General features: G+C 45.5%; 1 protein-coding gene across 6 annotated transcripts in view; it reads left to right on the plus strand.

Moving 5' to 3' along the window:
* The window catches only part of CCDC148 (coiled-coil domain containing 148), a 1,950,480-nt gene that overhangs the window by 1,782,111 nt on the left and 143,395 nt on the right, over nt 1–24,974 (plus strand). For all 6 annotated transcript variants that reach the window (XM_069616397.1, XM_069616394.1, XM_069616398.1 and 3 more), the window contains one exon: nt 15,880–15,997. In XM_069616397.1, coding sequence (XP_069472498.1) covers nt 15,880–15,997 — 118 coding nt within the window. The remainder of the gene's footprint in view (nt 1–15,879; nt 15,998–24,974) is intronic.

Raw genomic sequence — 24,974 nt, forward strand, 5'->3', positions numbered from 1 at the left:
CATCCCCTGTTGGAGGATTACCTTCAGAGACATGTTTTTACAGAGTAAGTGTTGGGTTTTACCTATTCTGGTTATTTCCTTGTGTGTGTATGTCTGGGCTTAGAGTGTCGAGGATAGAGTGTTGGCTGCGTAGAATGCTATGATGTAAGTGCTGTGTTCCAGAAAATTCAGTTGGGAACTTATGCTTGGCACAGGGGGACCGGTGGATGTTTCTCTCCCATGAACCTGTCTTATTCCTATCCTGTTGTACTTACCTGTGTACTACAAACCCAGTAAAGACTACCTATGTCATCTAAGGCTCCTGAGTAATCTGTCCAACCCTAAACTCACTTTCTAACACTGTTGAATCAGAGGCATCCACCACCCCCCACCACAGCCCCAAGGTGAGCGCGCCCCGTTTCCTGCATGACTGGATAGGCAGGAACACCTGACGTGATTTTGTCATGGCCACAGGCCCCAGAACACAAAAACCACACCATTTAGTGATGGGGGCAATGGGTCACTTGACTCACTTATGTCCCTTTGGGACCCATAAACATAGGGGCTGAACTGAGTCATGGCGCCTTTGGCGTCAGGCCCATATAGAGATGTGAGCAGGATCACTTTATTTCAGTGCAGGAGTGCTTTTACTTTATTTCAGTGCAGGAGTGCTTTTATTTTACAAGAACCTTCCAGGAGCTGAAAGCCTTTATTCCAGAGAACATCCTCATGTGCTGACTCATCGGGTGTGGCTCCCTAGGCCTGGTCTTCATGTGCTGACTCTTCGGGTGTGGCAGGCAGGCTGAACATGGTGGGCATGGATTGGATTCAGAAGCTAAGCAATATAAGCTGCTCCATACTTAAGGCCGGTGCTTCGCGTTACTATGCACTCATGTGCAACGTGACGCTCACCACCGCTTCGACCAGTTTGCTTACCTTTGAAACCAGGTGTTCTCCTGCATACTCACCTCCAGGAAACCGGTGCTTCATCGCTTCATCTGCAGACTCATCTCCTGACATCCAGTGGACTTGATCCCGACGCCACAGCACCGCACTCCGCATCCACGAACTCGGACCCTGTAAAGAAGAAGAAAGACAAGGTTAGAACATCCGTCCTAGGGCTGCGCTGCATTTGTACCCTGCGCGCCCCCTAGTTAACAGCTTACCAGCTACTGTACCGCTGCAGCTTCGTTCCTCATTCCCTCCGGCTGCTGCCTCAAGCTCCACAGCTTCTGCCGGGCCGGCAACATCACCCGCAAGGGAAGAAAGCAAAAGAGCAAACATCAAAAGTGGAACGGACAGCAATACAAGACAACAAATTTTACAATACAACAAAAACAGATGAGGAAAGACAAAGGGAAACAGGAACACTTACCTGAAGTATAGTGGTGTAGCCGCAGCAGGACTGAACTACCACGTGCAAGGGATCAGTGAAGGAAATCGGTCCAGATCACACAAGCGCCCCTCCCAGAAGCAGCAGGACGGAGTGCTCGCCAAAACTGATCAACAGTTGAGCTTTCCAGGGACAGTGCATCCCACGGGTACCATGGTTTGGGAGAAGGGGTCTGGAAGGGGATCAGGTGCACAAGCTGGCATACTCATGCCCCCTATTCTCCACACAGGAGCAGTCCCGAGCAGCATCACATATTACTACCAATCACCACATAAGTGCAGAGGGCAAAGTCTAACCCGAGCGAACTCACCCCCGGGAGAGCTGCAACCGTGCCCCAACGACTCTGCAGAGACCAGGTGAGCATAACAGATTTGGGGAGCAGCACTGCACACCTTCCTTGGTTCTGCCACTCACCATAGCGAGCGCCCGAAGAAAGTAAATGAGGACAGTGGCGCACTTGAGTTTGGCGCTTCAGTAGGGATTGGTGGCTGAGATTGGCAGCAGTTAAGGGGCCGGGGGAACAAGTGTGTGATTGTGGTGCCCAACGTTGGACTTTTGCTACTAAGAGGAGCGGCTGCAGCGTTCTATAGGCAGAAGTGCAGAAGTGATATTTACAGCGGTACCTGTTGTGCAGCTTTGGCGTGGTTTGAGCGTTGATGGTCATCTGGCAGGACCTTGGAGGGATTTCTGCCGTGGAAGCACAGATGGCGGTTGGTGCCAGGAGCTCAGTGCTGGTCGAGGCTCTGTTCAAGAATGGTGACGTCAGTATGCCCCTCTGGGTGTTGGTGATGCTGAGCTGCTGATGGAATGCCGAGCGGAGCGTTCCTGGAGACTGGAACAATGCTTGTACTGCAATGAGAGGAAGCTTAGAATAAAGGACCTTCCAACGTGATAAACGTCTTCTGAAACTGTCGGATGTGCGCAACGGCGTATTATAAGGAATACAGAGAAAGGTACTGGCCAATGTGTGTGTAACTTCAGCGTCGCATATGTGTGTGAGAGATTTTAGTTACACGATCGGACCACCAAGGAGGGGTAATTTATGGCAGATTATGCTACATTTTGGCTTGTGATGGTCTACGAATTCTCCAGCATTTTTTTTCAAGGTTTTTGTCGACATTTGGGTTTTGATCCGTCCATCCGGTTATTGGATCTAAATGCTTATAACAATGAATTTCCTTAATGTATCGCCATATTGCCAATGTTGGCCTATCTAAGGGGGGTGACTGTAATTCACAGTATCATTGCAATGTTTTATTAAGATAGTCATGAACACATTTCTGCAATGCATTTATTGGGTGTCACCGATTTGGACAATCATCACGTGACTGTGCTGGGCTCTGCAGTGGCTATTTTTGTGAGTTGGTGAACAACATTTTGTGGCATTTATTGTTGTGTCTTACGGTTGAGTTTATGGGTGTGATACCGTAATAGTTATGGTGATGTGCGTGAAAACACAGTGTTTGCAAGTGGGCGTTTAGTTCTTTTGGTTCTGGTTAAATTGTCCTAATGATGCAGTGGACAGGTTTACAGGGGGAAGTTGGTTTCCGGTTTTAGTGTGTGTGCCATAAGAGATGGTTTGTATGTGGCACCAGTGATGATATGTGTGAAGTCATATAGAGATGGTGACATATGGTGCCAAGTGTGGTAGTGTGTTGTGGTGCCAAAATGAGTATTTTGGTAATTTTTGGTTTTTGTGGACCTACTGGATTTAAAGAAAATGTTCAGTCATGTTTTAACTTGTACTAACCTAACAATTCTTCCACAGGTACATTCCTACATGGAGTCTGCAAGCAACATTTTTTGGGACTTTCATGTGGCGCAATTCAAATGTCGTTTACCATGTTTTATTGCTCAATTCGTCCATTTGGGTTGTTGTGGGGGTATGTGTGTGTGCGAGGATGCTAGTGTGCAAGTTAGTGTAGGCATGTGGTTTCTTAGGTTAGGTACCAATTTGTGGAGCAAGAGTTGCTCAGGTCTTGTGCCAATTGTGGTGCAAGCTTGGATGCCTTGGGGCAAGTGAGTGTGAGCATGGGTTGCTCAATTGGGAGCATGTGGTTCCTCGGTGCTGGTGTCACTAGGTGGAGCATATGGTTGCTCATGTCTGGTGCCAATAGTGGCGTGAGGTCGGATGTCTTTTGGGCAAGTGAGTCTGAGCATTGGTTGCTCAATTGTGAGCGTATGGGTTGCTCAGTTCTCGTGCCACTAGGTGGAGCATATGGTTGTTCAGGTTTGGTGCCAATTGAGGTGCAGGTTTGGTTACCCAGGTTTTTGTTGACACAATTGGTGTGTGGGATTCAGATACCTGCATTTGTGGATACCGACTTGTGGTTGGTGCCATACTGTGGAAATATACTTATTGCTTTAGGCGGTCACTGGGGTTAGAACCCTGTTTTTGTGTTTAGCACAACTGTAGTTGGCGGATGATGATGTAGGGTTAGGTGTGATGCCAGTTGGTGTTTGTTGTGCGTTGGATGGTGGGCTGGTTCCCTTGAGCGAGTTCCATAAAAAAGGCCTGTTATGGTACTGGTGATTGTTCTGGAAATGGTACAGCTATTTGGTAGCTACTCTAAGGATCTGTAGGGGAATAGCTTTATTGCTTGGAGCGGTTTGCTGGATGGGTATTTAGAAGGATAGTCTTTGTTTGTGGTCTACAAATTGTTGAGTAGTCATTATTCCTTCTGTCTCTTCCTTATACTGTATTGTTATGTAAGGGGGGAGATGTGTTATGTTTTACCTATTCTGGTTATTTCCTTGTGTGTGTATGTCTGGGCTTAGAGTGTTGAGGATAGAGTGTTGGCTGGGTAGAATGCTATTATGTAAGGGCTGTGTTCCAGAAAAGTCAGTTGGGAACTTATGCTTGGCACAGGTGGACCGGTGGATGTTTCTCTCCCATGAACTTGGCCCTCTGTGCATAAGTGAGAGAATTGTACACCTCATACACTTCCCTATTAAACCTAGCATCTCTAGTGGGTCTCCAGTAAGCCGGTTGGCTGCCCTATTAACTACCATAGTGTATGGTCATTGTACTTAACCTTGCTAAGAACATTCACATATGAAGCTGAGAGTATAGTTATAGTTGCGGGAGACTTGAATCTCTTACCCAACTGAAAGGAATATTGTGGGAAGAGGATGAAGTGTGGGGGATTCAGGAGACTAATGCACCGCCACCAAAGAAGGTCCATTTCCTGGCACTCAAGGTAGCAAATTGTTTTTCTACCTAGGGTTTAGAGCATGTAATGGGAGGACTAATAGAGATACCACAGCTAAACCAACGTTTTCTTAGGGACTTGAGGGAAGAGAAGGCAGCTTTTGACAGTGTACAGAGAAATTAATTGTGGATCTTCCTACTGTTATTGGGCATCTCTCGCTGGCTATTGGGTAGCATTACCGACTTCATGGTGACAGCAAAGTAAAAGTCATAGTAAAACAAAAAATACGTATAGACCTCTTCCCCATTAACAGAAGTGTATGTCAGGGGTGTAGATTGGCGCCAAAGCTTTTCTGTTTATGATCTGGCTTCTGAAATCAGCTTACTATAGGCAAATGGGCCCCGGCGGAACGGCAAGGCAATTGGCATATTACCAGATGCAGGAGATGCCATTTTAATTTCTAAAAACCCTATTGGCCTGAAAAAAGCAACAAGTAGTGTTTGCAAGTTCCTGTGAAAAACATAGACTGGAAATTAATTCTCTAAAAACTAAATTGATGGCTTGTCGCCCCAAAAACAAAAGATCTTCAGTTAAAATTAATAAACATTGACAAAGTCAAATATTTTGACTATTTAGGATGCAGATTAAATGTATGTGGTGAATGGAATGACCAAAGAGAAAAAAAGCGCTGCACTATTGGCCAGAACATCGCAATCAGTAGCCAAATTTAAGTGACACCATGGGGAAGAGATCAATAACCGCAGCCATTGAGGTATATTGTATTGTATTGCATTCATTATTTATATAGCGCTCTTTCCCCATTTGTATGGCCTCAATGCGCTTTGTGGTTGGAACGCCCTTGGTGACCGCAGTCAATGTGTAGGAGGTTCTAAGAGTTTAGATTAAGAGATGCTTGTGTGCATTTTCACCGGCTTAGGACTTAGGTGGCTGGCTAGGCTCCAGTAAGCAGCCCAGACGTCAGGCACGTGGGTGGGCGCTGTTGGATGTCCAGGATAGAGTGTTATTGCTGAAGATTCAATGTGTGCCCAGCTATATCAAATTGTATTTTCGCAGGTAGTCGCTGTAGGCTAGTGGCAGAGGTGTTGAGGTACATTAGGAGTTTCAGTGTGGACGGCTACGTGCGTTGCTAGACCGGAATGGTATAGCCATTGTGCATTCTATGATGCATGGATGGATGGCCGTGCCTGCGGTCTGTGTCCACAGTGGTGGTGTAAGGTATATGTATTGTATGCTTTGATGCAGCGTTCTTTTTCTTTGTCCAATGTGGATGGCATGGTATCGTTATTCATGGTCTCTCTGGAGCGAAAGCAGTGGGGGGTGAATCCCGTAGGGGGGAGGGCGTGGGGGGATGAGGAGGATGGTAGCGGGAGAGGAAGGACAACTGTGAGGGCGAAAGTTTGTTGTGGAGTGCCTTTGCGAAAGGTGCCGGCCTTCGTGAGATATTTAGTGGGTAGAAGTATTGTTTTTCTTCTGAGGAGTAAGATTTATTGTGGTGTGCCTCAGCAAATGCAGCCGGCTTCCCTGCATTATTGATGGGTAGGAGTGTTGTTGTGCATGGGGGGGCGAAATTTTGTCATGGTGAGCCGCTGTGAATGCAGCCGGCATCCGTGCTGTAATTGGTGCATAGGAATGTTGCTGTGTTTGGGTTCAGCAATATGGTTTTGAGAGGGGGAGAAGTTCAAGGGGATGCTCGGAAAAAACAGGTTTTGAGGGCCTTTCTGAATTTCAGGTGATTTTCAGTATTGCGAATGTGTAGGGGCAGGGACTTCCAGATGATCAGTGTTTGGATGGAGAACGAGGATCTGTCAGCCTGGAAGAGTTGTGAAGTGGCACCACTAGGCGATGTGCTGTGAGAGATCTGAGACTCCTTGGGGGATGTTAGCGCAGGATTTTGTCCTGAAGGAATTCCGGACCGGTGTTGTAGATGACCCGGTGGGTGATGAACATGGCTTTAAATGTAGTGCGTCGACCAATCGGGAGCCAATGAAGGACTTTTAGTATAAGGATGATGTGTTGTCTGGGAGGTAGATTAATGAGCAGGCGTTCTGCAGCATTTTTGGATTCTTTGCAGTTTCCTTAGTTGAAACGCTGGTGCGCCCAGATAGAGGCAGTTTGCCGAGTCTAAGCGGGACAGGATGATGGAGTTCATGGCCGAGAAGCGTTGAGGATAGGTGAGGTAAGGGAAAAATACGCCTGAGAATCTGTAGATGGAAGAAACCGGTTTTAAATATGGAGTTGGTGTGTTGGGCGTGGGATAAGTCTGTCTCCAATGTGCATCCAAGTTTTTGTTGCCAAGTTTGTAGTTGCCGGTGCGGGTCCCAGGGATTGAAGCCACGGAATCGGTTGGGGAAGGAGCACTGTTTTCCCGCAGACTAGGATTTCAATTTTCCCATGGGAAAACTGCAAACATAGCAAAAAGGCAGAACCAGGGGGAATCTATGAGTAGAATTGTGGGGTTTTAGTCCCTGCGAGAAACTAGTAAGAGTGAAAAAAATGTAATACGATTGCTAAGGCTCCCAAAATAAATGTCTGTATTTGATTATGGACCAACTCCTCGTTACAGCCATATTGAGAGATATGGTGGAAATTGTAAATCCAAAGGTAGCACCCGCTTTTAAATGGGCTAAACATGTAAAGCAGATAGCTGGCTATTTGGACCTCCCTGACCACTGGTACAAGCCTGAAACTATTGAGAAAGGGTCATCCGACATGATTAAGTCCATTCAAATAAAAAGCAGGGAGGAGTATCTAAAGAAAGCCTCTATCAGTGAAAAGGGTCGAGCATATCTGGTAGTAAAATCATCAGGGGCCTTGGAGACTGATTTGGACATAATGTATCCGGGAATCTACAGATCTCTTTTTTTGAAGCTCAGAATGGGAATCCTACCATTGGGAGTGAACCTGAATAGATGTGTCAACAAGAAATTGCAATTTTGCCCTTTTTGTCTGGACAAGTATGAATCCTTACAACATTTTTTGTTCCTTTGTCTGGCATATAGACCCAAATGAAGGAGTAGTCTGGTACCAATGCTTTTATATTCCAAATTAAGAAATCTATGTAAAGCCGAAAGACTGCTTAATTCCACTGACCAGCTAAATAACGTTACTATGGTAACGACGTATCTAGGTAAAGCCTGGAGGAATGGAATGACTAAAGTTTCAGAAGAGGGACTTTTAGATTCTTTTAAACCCTCTGGATTCTACAATAGGGGAGAGACTCCGGAGTGGTTCCTACATACTAAGAATAGATAAAAGAAAAAGGAATACGCTTCCATACATGTCGTATGATATTATGTACATGGTTCTGGGCATATCATAAATGTGCATTCCCCTTATATAGCACTTTGCACTTTAATCCATTGTCCCTTTGGGGCATTGTTTTACATTAGTGTTTTTACTTTATAATAGTTTACCGATGCTGGAATGCCTAATCTTGTATAATTATGCAATGTTTGCACTTTGGTTGTGTCTTTGATTTATTTTTCATGATGTGATCGCCCAGCGGCTTCTAACTTATTTTGAGGGTATGTTGCCATCCTTTGGATTACTAGACACTGAAACTTTATTTCTCTGATCTTGGAGCAACAGATTTGCTGATATTTGTTATGATTGTTTAAATAATTGTTTGTCATTTGTCAATAATCTGTAATTTGTGGTAGAGAAATCTGTATGTTTTAGCTGACGTCTTTTATGGCATATACCAAAAGAAAGTTTTATCATGACGATGAATTCTCTGTTCTCAAAAGAACAAAAGAGGGTAGATTGATCACCCCTGTGGGCATAGCTCTAACATGTACACAACCAGTAAATAGAGGTAAAGAGGTGTGCACATAATACATTGTTGAAGCAATTTGTCCAGTACGCCAAATCACCCTTACTTACCGTTGCCATACATTTTCCTCAATCCCCAAACCGCAAGTTCTCATTACATTAGCTAACATTTGCCCATGTAAGTCCCCGTTAGTATTTGTATATATATTACACAATTCCTTTTGAGATGGAATTAAATCCATATCAGGGCAGAAACAGTTTAAGTCACCGGTATGCAGTAATAAAATCTTGGCAAAAAAGTCATCTGTACAATAAATTGAGGAGAAAATGCTGTGGTTTGACCCAGTAGAGGTGTACCCCATTATACAATTTAAGGGGAGCAGGGGCTGAGGTGTGTGCCCTGCTCGCCTTAAATGGTATAATGGGTCCGGGGTTTGCGGAGTTGTCCCCCGTATCCATTATATGGATTGCGACGGGAAAACCACGGCCTTTTTGCCACTGTTTTGTGTAAACAGCAATTGCTACCGCGATTTTAACACATGGAACCAAGTCACCTACTATTACAAAGTAATATGCATGACGGCTTTCATACCAGGTGGCTAGTATTTCTGCAATAATGTTAAAACATGTAGTACTCTTAGTAGTCACAGGATTCCAATAAATGTTTATGATAATTAAATCTTTGGGTATATAACGTGTATCCCTTTCCTCCTTAATTTCACAGGCATATTGATTATACTAGTATTCATACTAGGCCCCCAAGTTATAGCATGTGTTTGATGGCAGTTCAGTGATGGCATTGTATTTATGCTCACAGTGAGACCATTGATCTCTGCTGCGAAATTTCCAGATCACAGAATGTTGTGATGAATTGCCCTCTGCAAACTAAGGCATAATGATGTGTCCAGAGCCTGTCATCCCTCAGTGCAGTAAGGTTCCCTGGCCAGGGCACTGCAGCCGAAAAGAAAAGCCCATAGAAATGGGAGAGTGGTGTTTCTGCTAGGGTTAATGTTCGCTAGTGGGTCGGAAGCCTGACGACAGTCATGCACCTTCTCGCACCTTGAAACACGTGTATATGCGCGTTATAAATGCCATATCATATCATATCATGCAGGTGTGAATAGTAGTGGGTCCACAAGCATCCCCAGGGAGAGGATACGCTATGAATAGTTAACAAGCAGCGAGAAAGAGATGAGACCCCCTGCCAGAGTGGAGGAGACTGTAGTGATGCAGAAAGAGAGGGTGAGCACGCAGTCAGAGAGAGAGCAAGCACTGGGGCGGAGTGAACCCATGCGGAGCTGAGCATGAGACAGATGAGAAAGGGTGAAGCCATTGCCCATAACCAGGACAGATAGCAGTGACCAGAGGGAGTAGAGTTGGCAAAGGCCTAGACACACATAGAAATTAAATGGTGCTAAAAAAAATGTCTGAAAAAAAAGCATTTCCATCCCTGTTTGGGGGATCGAAATGCAAGTGCGGCAGCCCCGGTTTAACCCGCATCAGACCCGCATTTGATAGACTCATGGGGATGACCATAGTTTCTGGGTATTTTAAAGCACATCCCTTTTGTGAATTCAGGATGTGCTTTTCAATGATGCCCTGAAACACCCCCTTATTTGTGCAAATGCGCAAAGCGGGGAAAAGGGCGTCTGAAATAGTTTTTCTAAGATGCGCTCATTCAGATGATCTTTGTAAATTGGGCTGTGTGACGAATCCCTGAATGTCGTCACTACTCCCTGAGGGGGAGCCCCTTCCCATGAGGCCATGGAGGTGAGACCGCTAGCCAATAGTGCCCCTGGGGGTGGTACTCAATTAGAGGCTCTCATGGGGAAGGACCCCCCTGTGAGAGTAAGGACAACTATCCAGGGAGAATGCGTATACTTCCCATCAATTCCCCTCACCTCACTCTCCTTTACCTTGCCATCCCATATACATATTTTCGAATTACCATTTTGTCGAAAACAATTTGCCAATTTTTTTTTCTTTTTCGAATGTATTATTTTTTATTTTATGTTTTATGTTTTTTTCTTGTTTCCTAAGTAAAAAAAAAACTGTTAAATAAAACAGGGGTTTGGGGAGGGAACCCCGGAACCCCCCCCCCATTTCAAAAATAAAATAAAAAATGTGAATTTATTTTTTATGGCAATTTGGTGCTGACAAAATGGCATTTCGAAAATATGGCATTCGAAAAAGTCACTATAAACCGTTTCATGTACATAGCAGTAGCAGTAATAAGACGAAGAAGATCCACCTTAGTGAGAGCCCTAAGGGAAATACTGGGATGAGGAGGAGGTGCAGAGGTATGAAGAGCGATCCTCAAATGACTATGAATGACTATGAAGCAATCTAGTGTTTCAAGAGTTCTGCAAAACAGAAGAGGGAAATCCAAGCAGAGTCAGACCCTCCCAGAAGGATCCACAAGCTTGGAGGACGTCCAGCGTGGAGCAGAGAGGAAGCCGCTGACTGAGACGTGGAAACGTGAGAAGAGTCATCTCTACCCGGTCTGCAGTAACCAGACTGATCAGAGAGCTGGAAGAGCATTAGCTCGATGGAGCAGAGCCATTGGACAGTGCGGCCATGGAGAGACTTTCTACCTGCTCAGCACCAAATGCTGTAGAGCCACTGCAGTAGAAGCTCAAGCAAAGAAAGAGAGCGAGAAGCCGAGCGGAGCAACAGAAGTGTTTGCTAATGAGTCCCGACAGAGACCCAAAATGTACAAAGGCTGCTGGGGGAAGAAAGGAGGGCAAGAAAAGCCTGGAAACCAGACTTGGGGGCCCATACATAACTTTAGGGATCGCCTCAAGTAATCTGAGATGCAATAGTACCTGGAAAGGAAGTAAACCAGGTCTGTCAACACAGGTCTGCGACCCGCCCCCAAAGTAAGAAGCCTGAGAAGGGCCTCGGGAACAGTCATTCCCCACCCTTTGTGAACTGTGACAAAAAGCCTGAGAAAGTCATGGGGAAGGGAGACATTCCACCTTTTACAGTAAAACTGCAAGCCAAGAGAGATCAGTGGGAGGAAGCCATCCCCCCTGGTGTTGTGTACCGTGAAGGCCAAGAGAGATCGGGGAAGGAAGCCATACCCCCTGGTGTTGTGTAACATGAAGCCAAGCAGAAGAAGGCCCGGGGAAGGGAGTCATTGCCCTGGCACTCTGAAAATACTGAGAACAGGATTCCTGTTAGGATTGAGCGGACTCAACGTATGCCGCTGTACTTACCCAGTAAGGTCTTGCACTTGCGATGTGCTCTGAGAGCTCCTGGTCCACACAGCACCCGATATGGAGTGTCCCATAACTTCCACTTAGCATTTCCTACGTGACGCGTGACATCACAACGCAAAAGGACCTTTCCTCTCCCCCCGGTCTTCACGCACTGCCCTTCCTTGTTTGTATAAAAGTTTGGTGTCTTGCAACGGTGTAATCCCATGTTGCCACGGACCTGTGCATCCTGCAGGCTGATATTTTTGTGATTCTCCATAGCTAGTTGGGTAATGTACCAGGCTCATTCACTGGAGTCCTCTGACGCCAGGAACCTTTTTTGATAGGGGAAGGAACTTGCTTAAAACTGCTGTTGTTGAATACTTGTATGATTAAGTCAGGATGTTCTATTCATATAATATTTTTGTCATCACTGTAGCTCCTGTGTTACAAATGCGACAGGGGGTGTGTCCAGTAGCACTTCTGGCTGGGGGACCTGGTCACAGAGGCTGTTAATTAGTCTTCTGGGCTTGTTCCTTCAAGGAGGTGGAGTGCAGTGTCCAGGACTTCAGAGAGTTATTGGTCATCGCCATGTGAAACCTGACAATACCTGGAGAAGGGAGACATTTTCCAGGAACCCAATAGTGAAGAAAACTATGGGCACAAATGAATAATGTTTGAGCCGGAACTTAACTTTCTGAGTTGGAACTGAGAACCTTACAGCATCATACACTAGAACTTTGTTTTGTATCTTGGGAAGGGAGTCATTCTCACAGGCGAAGTTCCCAACTGCAATTGGAACCATAGTCCATTGTCCAGAAGAAGGGGCCATTCTTCTGGACCAAGACGATCCGCTACCCGTTTAGTATAAGTTAAACGTGTGAGGGACAGAAGTAGGCATTTTAACACACAACTGAGGACTCTTCATTTACTTGGACATTCTGACCGAATCCTTAGCTCCTTAGTTGAGGGAGGGAAGCCCCTCTTAGAGTTCGGGAGAGAGGGGTTTCCTCTTTATTTTGATGAAATAAAGGTTTGTGCTAACAATCATGCCACCTGTGTGTCAGTCTCCTCCTTCTGCACCCTTACAGCTGCTACTTTTTTTGGTGGAAGTGAGGAGATGCGCTAGGTGAAAGGTAGAGTTTTCTAGACCCTCACCTGGTTCTCTTTGTCTCTTGGGGTCCCAGTTAGTTCATTCTTGGCATCAACTCCTGCAACCTCTAATGTTTTGCACCTTGCTTTAGTCTCTGAATGATCTCCACCTTAAAGGTTTTCGAGGTGGAGGACTTTAGACTTCTTGAAGGATAGTATTTTGTGTCCATCTGTGCAAGGCAGATGGGCTGGTGTTCCATAACATAGATAGTTATGTAAATTTGACGCATGCAGCAGCATGAAGCATTTTAAGGGGATCAGGGCTGGTGTGATGTAATCCTGGGGCTTCAAGCCTAGGACTGTTTATAGACTACTTTTCAGAGGGCCATATACTAGTCTCATGGAAAGGTAGAATGGTTTGACCCATATATACGAATGACCCCACCTCCCATAGATGTATCTCTCTGATTGATAATCTGGCACAGTGTTATGTAAAATTCTTTTTCATGCTTTAGAAACTTGGTGCAATGATATCAAACGTATTCTAAATGATTAAGCAGCTTTCAGATGGGGCTATTCAGTGTTTCATCAAGGTTTTTTCCTGTCACACCTGACCAATAGAAACACACAGCTGCCTATTTCATGTATTGATAGTTTGGCAGCCTTTCACAGTGTTAATTGGGAATTGCTATTGGGTAAATTCAAAAGACTTGGAATCAGGTGAGGTCTTTTGGATCCTTTGATTGAGATATACCCTGATAACCGGATCCAGGTAATGGGGGAGAAAGATGTTCATATGCCACCCTGCCCAACTCCTTAATATACTGAAAGAGGCTTGCATGTTCACCCCTCTTTTTGTTAGTGGTTTTGATTTCTGATCAGAATTTAAAGATATTGCTGTTTTTACACACAAACGTATACATCCTTACATATCTGTCAGCTATCATTAGGAGAATAGCAATATCCCACACGTACAGCAAACACAGAGAAATAAGACATATAGAAGCAAAGCAAGACCAGACAACTGGAGCTTCTCGAGTAAAGTTCAGACGATGACACTAGGGCATTCCAGTCTGGCGGTGATAACATGAGAACGAATAGTAAGAATAGAGACAGGACTGTGCAATTTCAGGAACAAACGGGCACTTCCTCTGCATCCAGCATTGCCCCTTTCTCACAGCAGAGGGGACGAGGCACAGGGAGATGGCAAGACAATGCCCTGTGAATTACTGGCAGCAGCGGATGAGGCAGATAAGGTACATAGAATTTGTAGTGGTCAGTGTATCTGCATACCCACTAGACCAAGATAAATTTACAGTACTTGAGAAAGTTCTCTTCTTTGTACTGACCGCCACATATGATCCCTTCACTATGAGGATTGACATTTCACTGCTGATTCGAAATATAAGGCTTAAACCATATTTTTCTGAAACCACAAATGAGATGGTGGGAGATGTGACCGGGTTACATAAACCCTCCATCTTTTACCCACCCTCAGCAAGCATCACAGCAGAATATATCACGTTTGAAAAAGTATTATTTCAAAAACTAGAAAGATTAGAATGTTGAATGAGATTGGGAATGGCTGTGAAGATGGAAAAGAGCCTGGAAGGAGAGTATACCAGGTGATCTGTGAGTCTGGACATGCACCCAAATTGTAAAGACAGTAAAAAGGGAACCCCAATGAAGACACATGCCATAAGGATTTTGAACTGTCTTGAATTTAAAGAGAAGCTTGGGGAAGGGAGCCATTTCCCCAGGAACTGTGAACCCACCAAGAGGAGAGAGTTATCCAAAGAACTAGGATTATTCTTTGTTGAAACTTTTCATTTTGTTAAAATGAATCTGGGGAAGGGAGCCATTCCCTGGAACTGTGAACATTGTCCACCTGGAACATTTTGGTTAGATGTATCCTTGTGTGTTGGGTTTGAACATTTGTGCACTCTGAGAATCAGAAACCATATCATTTACAATGTAGAGTTAGTTTTAGAGTGTGAGGGCCAGAATAGGATTTCAAACACAGGAGATATATGTTGCTTTGGACATCTTGACAAAGTACAGTCCCATCAGTTTTGGTTGAGGTAGGGAAATACCTCCTAGATTAGGGGTAGTGAGGCATTTTCCAACCACTTTATTATTATTTTAAATAAAAGTTTATATTCAAACATGAGTCCTCTGTGGCGGTGTCTCATTCCTGGCTTCTCACAGCAGGATCATTCCATATGAATCCATTAATAAATGCCACCTGGTTAATTTTCAGGCAGTATTTATTTATTCACCAAAACAGATAGTAAAAGTGAGGTTGTCTGGTTTTACTCTTCATGTATGCACTCAGCTTTGTGAATATTTATTGCATGCAGGGGATCCAAAGGTACTGAGTTCTGATGTTGGCAGTACCCTGCATGCAATTTGCAATTCATGTAATGTGAACCTCTTTAAAGGATTCCTATGAAATCAGCCTGCTAAACTGAAGTGTATTCAGTAGGAATCCATTTATTTCATGTCTGCATGAAGATGTTATGCAGGCATCAAACAATTCGGGGGAAGAAAGCATGGCAGATAGGTTAACTTCAAACCATGCCAGTCCTCCACGTGATGTGAGTACAGAAATGGCTTGGAGCAGAACATAGGATAAAAGCAACACGCCTTACCTCCATTTCGAGCTTTGTCTCTTGTAATGTACCCCCTCCCTCCCTCCCCTCGAACCCCCTCAGTAATCTCTAAACATGTGAATGCTTCTTCTGGCATTATGGCTCAGTAAATGAGTATGTACCACCCTGTACTAGCAGAGCAACCAGTAAATAGCATGATCTGGTTTATTCAATTAGAGGTAAAATAAAAGTGTGGCCACGTTCCTTCATTTTGCAGATACTGCCACGCGGAGGCCAGCGTTACGTCACACGCACAGTTTGATCAATAACTGCTATCAAACAGCTATTGCAGAGACCTCGTCTTCCTGTGCTCCTTGGTTTTGTCCGGTACTCTGTTACCAATGTGTTGAGACGCAGTGCTCGGACAGAGTGCAATAAATGAACTACTTATATGTACATATGACCTCTGCAGAGTATGATGTCTGCAAAGACTGTGACATTGCTTAACGTGGAAACCTAACATACTGGTAGGTTTGCAGAAAAAGAGCATCAAACGGACGCAGCATAGCATATGGCTGACCTATTTTTTTGTGGTGATACATTTCTTGGGAAATATGAAGTTGTTTTGTATATTGTTGTATATCCGTATGTTACTTATGCAAATGTGTTAATCTTTTTTATAGGGTTACTTACAGACAAGAGATGTTGAAAAAACGTCTCTTAGAGAAAAGGGAAATGGCTCTTCAAGAAGCTCATGAAGAAGAGCAAAGGCAAAGACGACTTGATGCCCTCAGACAACAGGTACTCGCTTCTCATTTCTACCTGCTTGTCCTCTTTAAGTTGAAGCCGCGTGTAGGCCTGCTATTTGTTTGCTTTACCTACCCTTTCACCCCACCCCCCCTTTTTTATCAGGGCCAGCTTGCTTGTAAATGGAGTGTGGCTACTTTGTGGGAACAACACTTACATACACGTAAACTGCCTCCCCTCTCCAAATATGTTTAGCATTGGACTGGCATAGGGGTCTGATGGTCTTGGCACAAAGGTGTTTTCTTAATGGCACTGCATTCAGTAGTGCATGAGTGCAAAGTGGCATCAATGGCTTCAATAGCTTGCATGCAAGTGGCAACTTAATGAAAAGAAGAGTAAATATTCAACACCTGATTAATGAATGCTGCGCCTGACTAGTGGATGCGAGTGGCAGATTTGCCCTGCCTGGGTGCTGCTACAAGAACATAACTCTAACATTGGAAGTTCATATTTGTTTTCATCATTCTCCAGATACAAATGTTTAATGCAGCAGTAGCAGTATAATCACAGATTATGAAACAATAAACAAAAAATGAACAAGATGAAATGGAGTTATTTGCAACAAAAGATTGAACACATACAATATGGGCATCAAATGTGGGCATTGGCTCAGTCAGCACCTTTTGCTATTTCGCATTGTTTCATTAATATCAATCTTAGATTTTGGCTCAAACAAGCAGCGCAACAGAAAGTGGTTAGGAACTTCCATTTGTTGCAAAGTTGGTTGGGATTATACACCAACAGACCAGTATGCTTAGAAAGATTTGTTTTGTGAGTGGGGGCAGACTTGGGATCCTAATGGCCATCAAAAACACTAAGAGTGACCCAAAACCTCTTCTGGCCTCCTCACGTTTACCCCATTCCTTGTCTTGGTTTAGTCAACATATGATTAGTCTTTATATTGTAAGCAATGTTCAACAATGGACCGCAAACGATCCAATATTATCTTGAAATTGGAGCTTTTGCTCTGTAGTTCCGTAATCTGCCACAGAGTACTTGATACATTTCTTCTGCCATGACTGAAAATGCTATAGTTGCTAATAGTCTCCTTTTCAGGTATGCAAACCATTTTTACTGGTTTTTATAGAACTTCCCCTCGCACGTCAATATAGGCAATTAAACCCTCGGGTCCTCCCTCAGATATGACTCCCGCCCAACCACCAGTCAGTTCCTTGTTCCTCAGGTCTCTAATCATTGGCACTCGCTTTTAGCATTTTGTGGATTTTTGTGAATATACAAATGACTATTATATAAGCCTCCTACATATTAGATGTTGAATTGTTTTATCTGTAACTGTTGGCATCAGCAACTTCAATATCACGTTGATTTCCTGTCCGAGGTCTGGATTGTTTGATGTTAGTTGATGTCTGCTGTCAAATACAGAGGAAACAGTTTGAGTGGCCTTCTTGCACATGAATGTCATAGAAAATATCACTTCCAGGGTGTTCATTTTCCCTTGTTTAGGAGGGTTTACTGCTGGCCGTGTTTTCCAGGGGCTTGTTGAACAAGACTTTCTTTCATGATTTGTGGGCAAACTATTTTGGGGCTGGTGCTTCTTGACAGTTCCTTAGTGAGTCTTTCCATTTCAGCCTTTTTTCAACGAGGGATATCTTTTCTTACTCTCTGAGCCTCTCTGTTGCATTATAATGTTCTTTGACTATGATCCTATCCAATGTGCTTTTTCTCACTGGTTCGTAAGAGTAGCAGTTTCTTCTCTTATTGGCCATAATTGCAATCCTTAAGATTCATTCTTTACTTGGCTGATAATTGTACCCGCTTAACTTCAGACCTGTCCTCAAGCTTGTGCCTTTAAAAATTGTGTAGTAGTGTCAAAGTTTACCTTCAACATGGTCCTTCGCGGCAGCAACATTGATACCACAAGGTCCACCAAGTCTGGTTATGCATTTTTCTTAAGATTCTGGATCACAGATCCCTCTTACTGAGGAAAAGGGTAAAGGGATTATTCTTAAGTTTCATACTCCCTCTTCACCCGACTAACCCATCCCATCTTTTTGTTTGCAGATCCGCCTGAGCGCCTGGGGGCCAATTCCGTTGGTGACGGTGCGCGGTAGAAATACCTTTAATATTAACAGAGTACAAAGGTAGCATTAGATCAGAATGAGTATTGTTCGAGTTCAGGAAGATATCCTAAACAGAATAAAAACATCTTCAGTGCCACAACTCTCCTTGGCTGGTCTTGTCTAACAATTGTCAGCAGTCAGCCACTTGACCATTTCTTTGAACCTCATAGTCCGCATAGGTAAAAATGCACTGCTTCCACTGCTTGGCAATTAGAATTTCAACCAGTAAGAGGCCCAGTAATTAGTTTGGGCTATTAGCTGATGCTGAAAGTGCTACCTTAAAAGCCAAAGCTGTTGTCATTAACATAAGAGCTTCAAATATGGGCATTGAATGAGGGTCTGTAATACTTTTCCAATGGAGACGACATTTGAGGAGGGATACACTGTTGTAATCCCTCCCATTCCCTGCCCCTATGCATTGTGATCCCTATGGCTAATCCCAACCATTCCTGCCCATCTTGGAACTCTTTGATTTTGAGTGAGCTCTTCCGTGTAGTCAGCCATCTTGGATGACTGTCTCTAAGGAAGCTCTCTGGTTTAAATGTAGTTGTAGCTCTTCCCTTCTTTTTTGTGACACACTTGGGTGTAACAAGGGTGCCAGGTCCATTGCTGAAAGGACCATATGAAGAAACATGGTATGGGGAAGATGACGCAGGGGACATTTGCTAGCATCCTCACTAAATCTACCAAGGTCCAAAGAATGTATTTATGCCCTATGCAGAAAATAGATTGGCTTGAAACAACCGTTCCAAGAGACCTCTTGCAAGTGTTTGTATATCACCAACCAGTCCATATCCTCTATGGGGGCACCTAAGTCAGTTTCCCATCTGCTTTGCACCTTCAAATGGACCTGGGGACCCAATGGTAGTAATGCTTTGTATAATAGAGTTCTTTTCTTACTACATCTCAGCCAGCTCCCCCATAGTTGTGATAACCGCATAAGCGCAACAACGGAGGTGAAATTCGAAAATGGTCCATTACAAAGTCCAGAGGTAGGAATAAAGTAATTGAATGGCAATTAACATAGAAACCCCCAACTGCACCAGACCCATTGGAATACCATTTCTCTTTTCCTGTAGTTCATTGTTTTCCTTTGAAATGGGTAACACTCCATTGACGCAAGTTGTTAAACTAAAGTGGGCCACCCCGAATGTTACTGTTCAAATAAGACCAAATCCCCTAAACTGTGTTGACCCGACTAGGCTATCTAACAAATCAGGGCTCAGCCCATATGATGTTCTGTAGAGAATCAATCAAGATAGAAATCATCCAGTTTGGGCTATTGAGAGAACAACCACCACCCCAGGTATATGTGTGCTGAACCCAGCTCGTATCTTCATAGAATTCCTTTGGCATAGACAATGCCACTCTGTTCGTGTTATCACACAGCTTAACAAGAAAACAGTCAACTTTTTTTAATAACGGCTTGGTGAGTACCATGGGTAAACATTGGAAAACATTTAATAGCCAGGGCAGCATTATTGTTTTTGCTACTGTAATACGCCCGATCAAGTATAAAAAGATATTTACGTAATTCTTTCCAATGGACACCATACTTTCAACCGTCTGGGTAATATTAATGTCCTACATTTTGTTATGACTAGGATGCAACCAGATCCCCAAGTGTTTTTAAGGGCTCAACCGTACCAGCCAGAGGAATGGTCACCACTTCCAATCTCCCTTTTATACTAGCCATCAAAGCTGCAAGAACAGAATTCACCCCATTCCATTCCGGTCTTCCGTTTCTTGCTTACTTCTCGTGGTGAATAGCACTTGTGCGTACAACTGTAGACATAGAACAGTTGGATACTGATATGTGACCTGATAATCTGAAATGATATGATATGATATGGAATTTATAACGCGCCTATACACAAGTGTTTCAAGGCGCGCCGAGGCAAGGGAGGGGAAACAGAGAGAAGACAGACATTGATACTACTAGGCCAGGTGACATTGAGATCGCACAAGTGCAGGGGATGGCGAAAGGGGAAAAGTGCAAGGGGTAGGGGAGGGGGCAGTGCAGTACATAGGATAACAGAAAAAGAAATAAAGACAATAAATAAAAGTGCGGCCAGCTGGTGGCAAGTGCAGGTGTAAGTGCAGACATCAGGTGTCAAGTGCTAGTAGAGGCTGTAGGGATCCAGAACAGTCCCCGAGTGCAAGGGTTGCCACGGGGGCAGTGCAGGAGTGCCATTGACGGGGAGGGTACCTGGGCCCGAGATCAGAGGGTAGCCAGGTAACCTGTGCAGTTTCAAATTAAGCCAGGAGATCAACAGGGGAAGGGAATGAGAGAAAGCAGAAGCAAAGAGGAAGGTCTTGAGGTGCTTCCGGAAACGGAGATAGTTCTCCTCAAATTTCAGAGAGGCAGGGAGGCTGTTCCAGAGGGAGGCCCTAGCAGAAGAAAGATATCTACCACCAACTTGCTGCTTGGGGAAGGGACTAATCCTGAGGGAGTTGGAGGCGGATGAGCGAAGAGCTTGAGAAGGAAGATATTTAGGAAGAGAGAGTTGAAGGTATTGAGGTCCCAGGCCCCAGAAGGCCTTGTGGACAATGCAGAGGGTTTTGAACTTAATCCTCGCCACAACTGGGAGCCAGTGCAGAGATTTCAGTCCTGGAGAGATACAAGCCCTGGGCTTGAGGCCAAGGACAAGTCTTGCAGTCCTGTTTCGGATGAGTTGCAGAGGGCGGAGAGTAGAGGCAGTCAGATTTAGAAAGAGGCTGTTGCAGTAGTCCAGCCTAGAGAGAACCACAGCTCTAGAGACAGGGAGCTTCTGGGGGAAGGAGAGAAAAGGGAAAATACCTATGAAGAGGTGCAGCTGGTAGTGCGACTTCTTAGAGATGTGAGGAGTGAAGTAAAGTGTGGAGTCGAAGATTACCCCAAGGTTTTTAGCACACAGGTGTGCAGTAAGGTAGGAGCAGTAAGAGGGCAAGAGAGGCCAGCCAGAGAGTGACAGGAAAGGAAGAAGCAGGTGTGTTGATGAGGCGAAAATCGGTCTTACTGGCATTAAGGCAGAGATCATTGGCGGCACAGCACTCCTGGATAGAGGACAGAAAGTGAGAGATGAGAGAAGGAGAAGAGGTGGCTGAAGGGAGCCTCAAAATGAGTGTCATCCGCATAGCACTGAAAGTTGGGGCAGAGAGCTGCAATGTGGTGGGCAAGACGTGCCTGGTATTGGTTGAACAGCCAGGGAGAAAGGTTAAACTCCAGGGAAACACCACAGGAAGAAATAGAGATAGAGGAGAGGAAGGACCCAAGTTGGACCTGGGTGGGTCAATCAGAGAGAAAGGAAGTCAAGCCAGGGCCTGATCGGTGATACCCAGGTTATTACAGAGATGGTTGAGCCAGATGTCATGGTTGACCGTGTCAAGGCAGAAGAGAGATCAAGTAAGATGAGGACACAGGGGGTGCTGGAATGGAGGTTGGAGAGCAGGTCTTCACGGATCTTCAGGAGAGCAGTTTCAGTGCTTCTGGCAGCTCTGAAGCCAGACTGATGGTCATGGAGACAACCAACAGATTCAGAGTGAAGATTAAGCTGGGAGATGGCCAGCTTTTCCATGAGTTTACTCAGGAAAGGAGTGATGGAGATTGGACGATAGTTAGCTGGGCAGGAAGGGTCGGCAGAGGGTTTCTTAAGAAGAGGGTGCATTTAGGAGTGCTTTAGCGAGGATGGGAATACTCCAGTGGTGAAGGAGTGTTGCAGAAATCAGCCAGAGCAGGAGCCAGGGTATCAATGTGGTCCTTGATGGTTTTGGAGGAACAGGGGTGAACCTGTTTTGACAAGACTTTCATAGATCGTACTTGTCTAGAAACCTCATCTTAGGAAAACAGGGTGAAAGGCAGGGAAGCAGGTAGGAGAGGTGGCTGAAGAAGGGCCAGAGGAAGAGCATGGAGTAGAGTGAGGAGGGGAGAGGAAGAGAGGGAGGCCAGGATGCCCTGAGTTTTAGAGATGAAATGAGAAGCCAGGGCCGTGCAGAGGGCCTGGGAGTGGACAGGAGAGGTGGAGTCTGCAGCAGAATTGGCCAGGTCCTTGCAGATTTTAAAGAGTTTGGTCCGAGTTTTTAGATGCCGCGGAGACGCAGGCTTGGATGTGGGCTCTCTTCTTGGTGCGGACAGAGAGCCGGTATTGCCTTAGGAGCAGGTGGCAGGCCAATTTGTCAGAGGATGTACCAGAAGCTCCCCATTTCCCCTCAGCCACCCTGCACTTGGGTTTAAGGGTGACGAGGTCTGAGTCATGCCAAGAGTTGCACTTGGCTTTGGGCTTCACGAGGATCCTCATGACAGGGGCAAGATCATCAACAGTATCAGATATAGCAGAATGGAGCATGGAAAGGGCTGTGTCAGGGTGTGAGTCAGCCAAGGGGGCAGGGAGTTTGAGAAAGTGGCAGCGAAAAGCCTCAACTGACACACGCTTCATGTGTTGGATAACCGAGAAGGTAGGAGGCAATGCTGGAGTTGGCTTGGCCAGAGGGGTAGAGAGGGTGAGATGGGAGGAAAGGAGAAAGTGATCACTCCAGGAGAGAGGAGTGGCGAGAGAGGTCGAAAGGGGAAGGTTTGAAGAGATCAGAACATCCAGAGTGTGCCCTGCAGAGTGAGTCGGGCCAGAGGGGAGAATAGAGAGTGAGAGAGAGTCGCAAAGGTCACGAAAGTCAATTGGAAGGACAGGAAGTATCCAGGTGGATGTTGAAGTCTCCGAGAAGGAGGAGTTGAATGGTGGAGACCAGGAGGGAAGAGGAGAGGTCAGCCCACTCAGAGAGGAAGGAGGAGATCTGACCAGGTGGCCAATAGATGGTAGCCACAGTAAGGGAATGGCCAGGAGAGAGAGAGAGCCTGTAGACGAGGTATTCGAAAAACAGTAGGCCTGTGTAGGAATGACAGAGGCAGGAATCCACTCAGGGAAGATCAGGGCTACACCCCCTCCGGAACGGTTGGATCTGGGCATGGAGATGATCTTGTAGCCATCAGGGAGGAGAGTGTCAAGGCTTGTGACAGAGCTGGCTGTGAACCATGTCTCAGTGAGAATGAGGACATTGATGTGAAGTTCCACGAAGCAGCAGATGTCAGAGGAGTGTTTGACAGCTGACTGAGAGTTTACAGTGGCAATATGGAGAAGGTTGCCATCCTTGAAAGACTTCCGGGGAGGGGTACAAATCAGAGGTACGGCCTGCGGAGGTGTAGAAGCAGCCAGACTGGGGGCAGAGAAGAAAGGAGGAGAGGGCAAGGTAGCCAAGGAGGAGGAGACAGCAGGGTGAGGCGCCAAGCCGTGGAGGTGAGAGAGGGGACAGCAAGAGAAAAAAGGAAATTGATGAGGCATGGGAAGCATCTATCAAAGAGGAGAAGGTTGGCTTGAGGGCCTTGGACCAAGACGGTACCATTCAAGTAAACATTAATGATGACCTTAGAGGAGTGGAAGGAGGCCAGGAGGGCATCCCACTGGGTGCCACCACTAATGGGAGAGGAATAGAAGGTAGAGAGCACGGAGACCATGTGTAGGGTCCTTGAGTCTGGCGAGGGAACGACAAAGAGGATATTGGTGAAAGTTTGCCTGGAGGAGGCACTGGTATAGGTGTCGGTGTTAGGGAGGCCTGGGTTGGAGACCAGGATGTCCTTTTTAAACTTCTTCCTACCAGATTTAGTGAGCAGAGCAGGATAGTCAATAGAGAAGCAGTTAGAAAAGATAGGAGAGACAGAGAGCACTATAGAGTAGGTGGGGAGAGGAGAGAAGAGGAAGAGGGTGTGGGGGCGGGGAGAACGCTAGGGAAGGACACAGGGCAGGGTGCAAGCAGATGAGACAGAGAGAGACGAGACAAGTTGACAATTGGACAAGACGACAGGTGCTTAGATAGTGGTAGAAAGGTTTGCTAGATGAGTGCTTTGCTAGGAGGCAAAACAACCGAACTGCACTATTTCCACAATGCAATTTTAAAAACAGGAGAAAAACACACCTAAGTTTGAGAGTCCTGAATAGTGGGGAAAATGCCTTGGTTTCACAATGCAATTTTAAATACTGTCACAATGTAATTTCAGAAACAGGATAAAAACACACATAAGTTTGAGAGTCCTGAATAGTGGGGAAAAGGTCTAGGTTTCACAATGCAATCTTTTTACTACTGACATAATGCAATTTTAAAAACAGGAAAACAACACACCTGAGTTTGAGAGTCCTGAATAGTGGGTAAAAGGCCTAGGTTTCACAATGCAATTCTAGAAACAGGAGAAAAACACACCCAAGTTTGAGAGCCCTGAATAGTGGGGAAAAGGTCTAGGTTTCACAATGCAAGTTTTTTACTACTGTCACAAGGCAATTTTAAAAACAGGAGAAAAACACACCTAAGTTTGAGAGTCCTGAATACTATATGGACAGGATTGCAGGGTAGAGTGAGATTCTGAATCAGACCCAGGCCACTCCTACCTTACTAAGTCTCTGCTGGTTGACGGCTGGCAACTGGCTTCCCCTGCTGACACCTGCAGACACTAGCTGGAGCCGCCACTGGGCTTCCCAGGAAACATCAGCTAAGAGGAACTGTCAGGCCAATGAGGGGAGGACGGGGCCGGCTGGGATGAGGGAGGCCCTGGGTTCGGAAGTGAAAGCGAGGACAACAGGGGCAGCGAGAGGGAGACACACGGCCAGAGGGCCAACCAAGTGAAAAACAAATTCAGCAGATAGAGCGGCACAGAACACAGCTCCCAGGCAGCACCTACCATGTCAGCTGCTGTAATCGGAGTGGCGGGAGGCGGAACACACAGCCACTAGGTCCAGATGAATGAAACACAATGTGCACCCAATCAGGGGAGGGGAGCGGGTTGGGAAGCAGGAGGAGGGAGGCACTGAATGCGGAAGGGAAAGCGAGGACAACGGGGACAGCGAGAGGGAGACAGACGCCAGAGGGCC

Source organism: Ambystoma mexicanum, chromosome 9 (assembly GCF_040938575.1).
Source record: "Ambystoma mexicanum isolate Mex_15411 chromosome 9, UKY_AmexF1_1, whole genome shotgun sequence".
NCBI lineage: Eukaryota > Metazoa > Chordata > Amphibia > Caudata > Ambystomatidae > Ambystoma > Ambystoma mexicanum.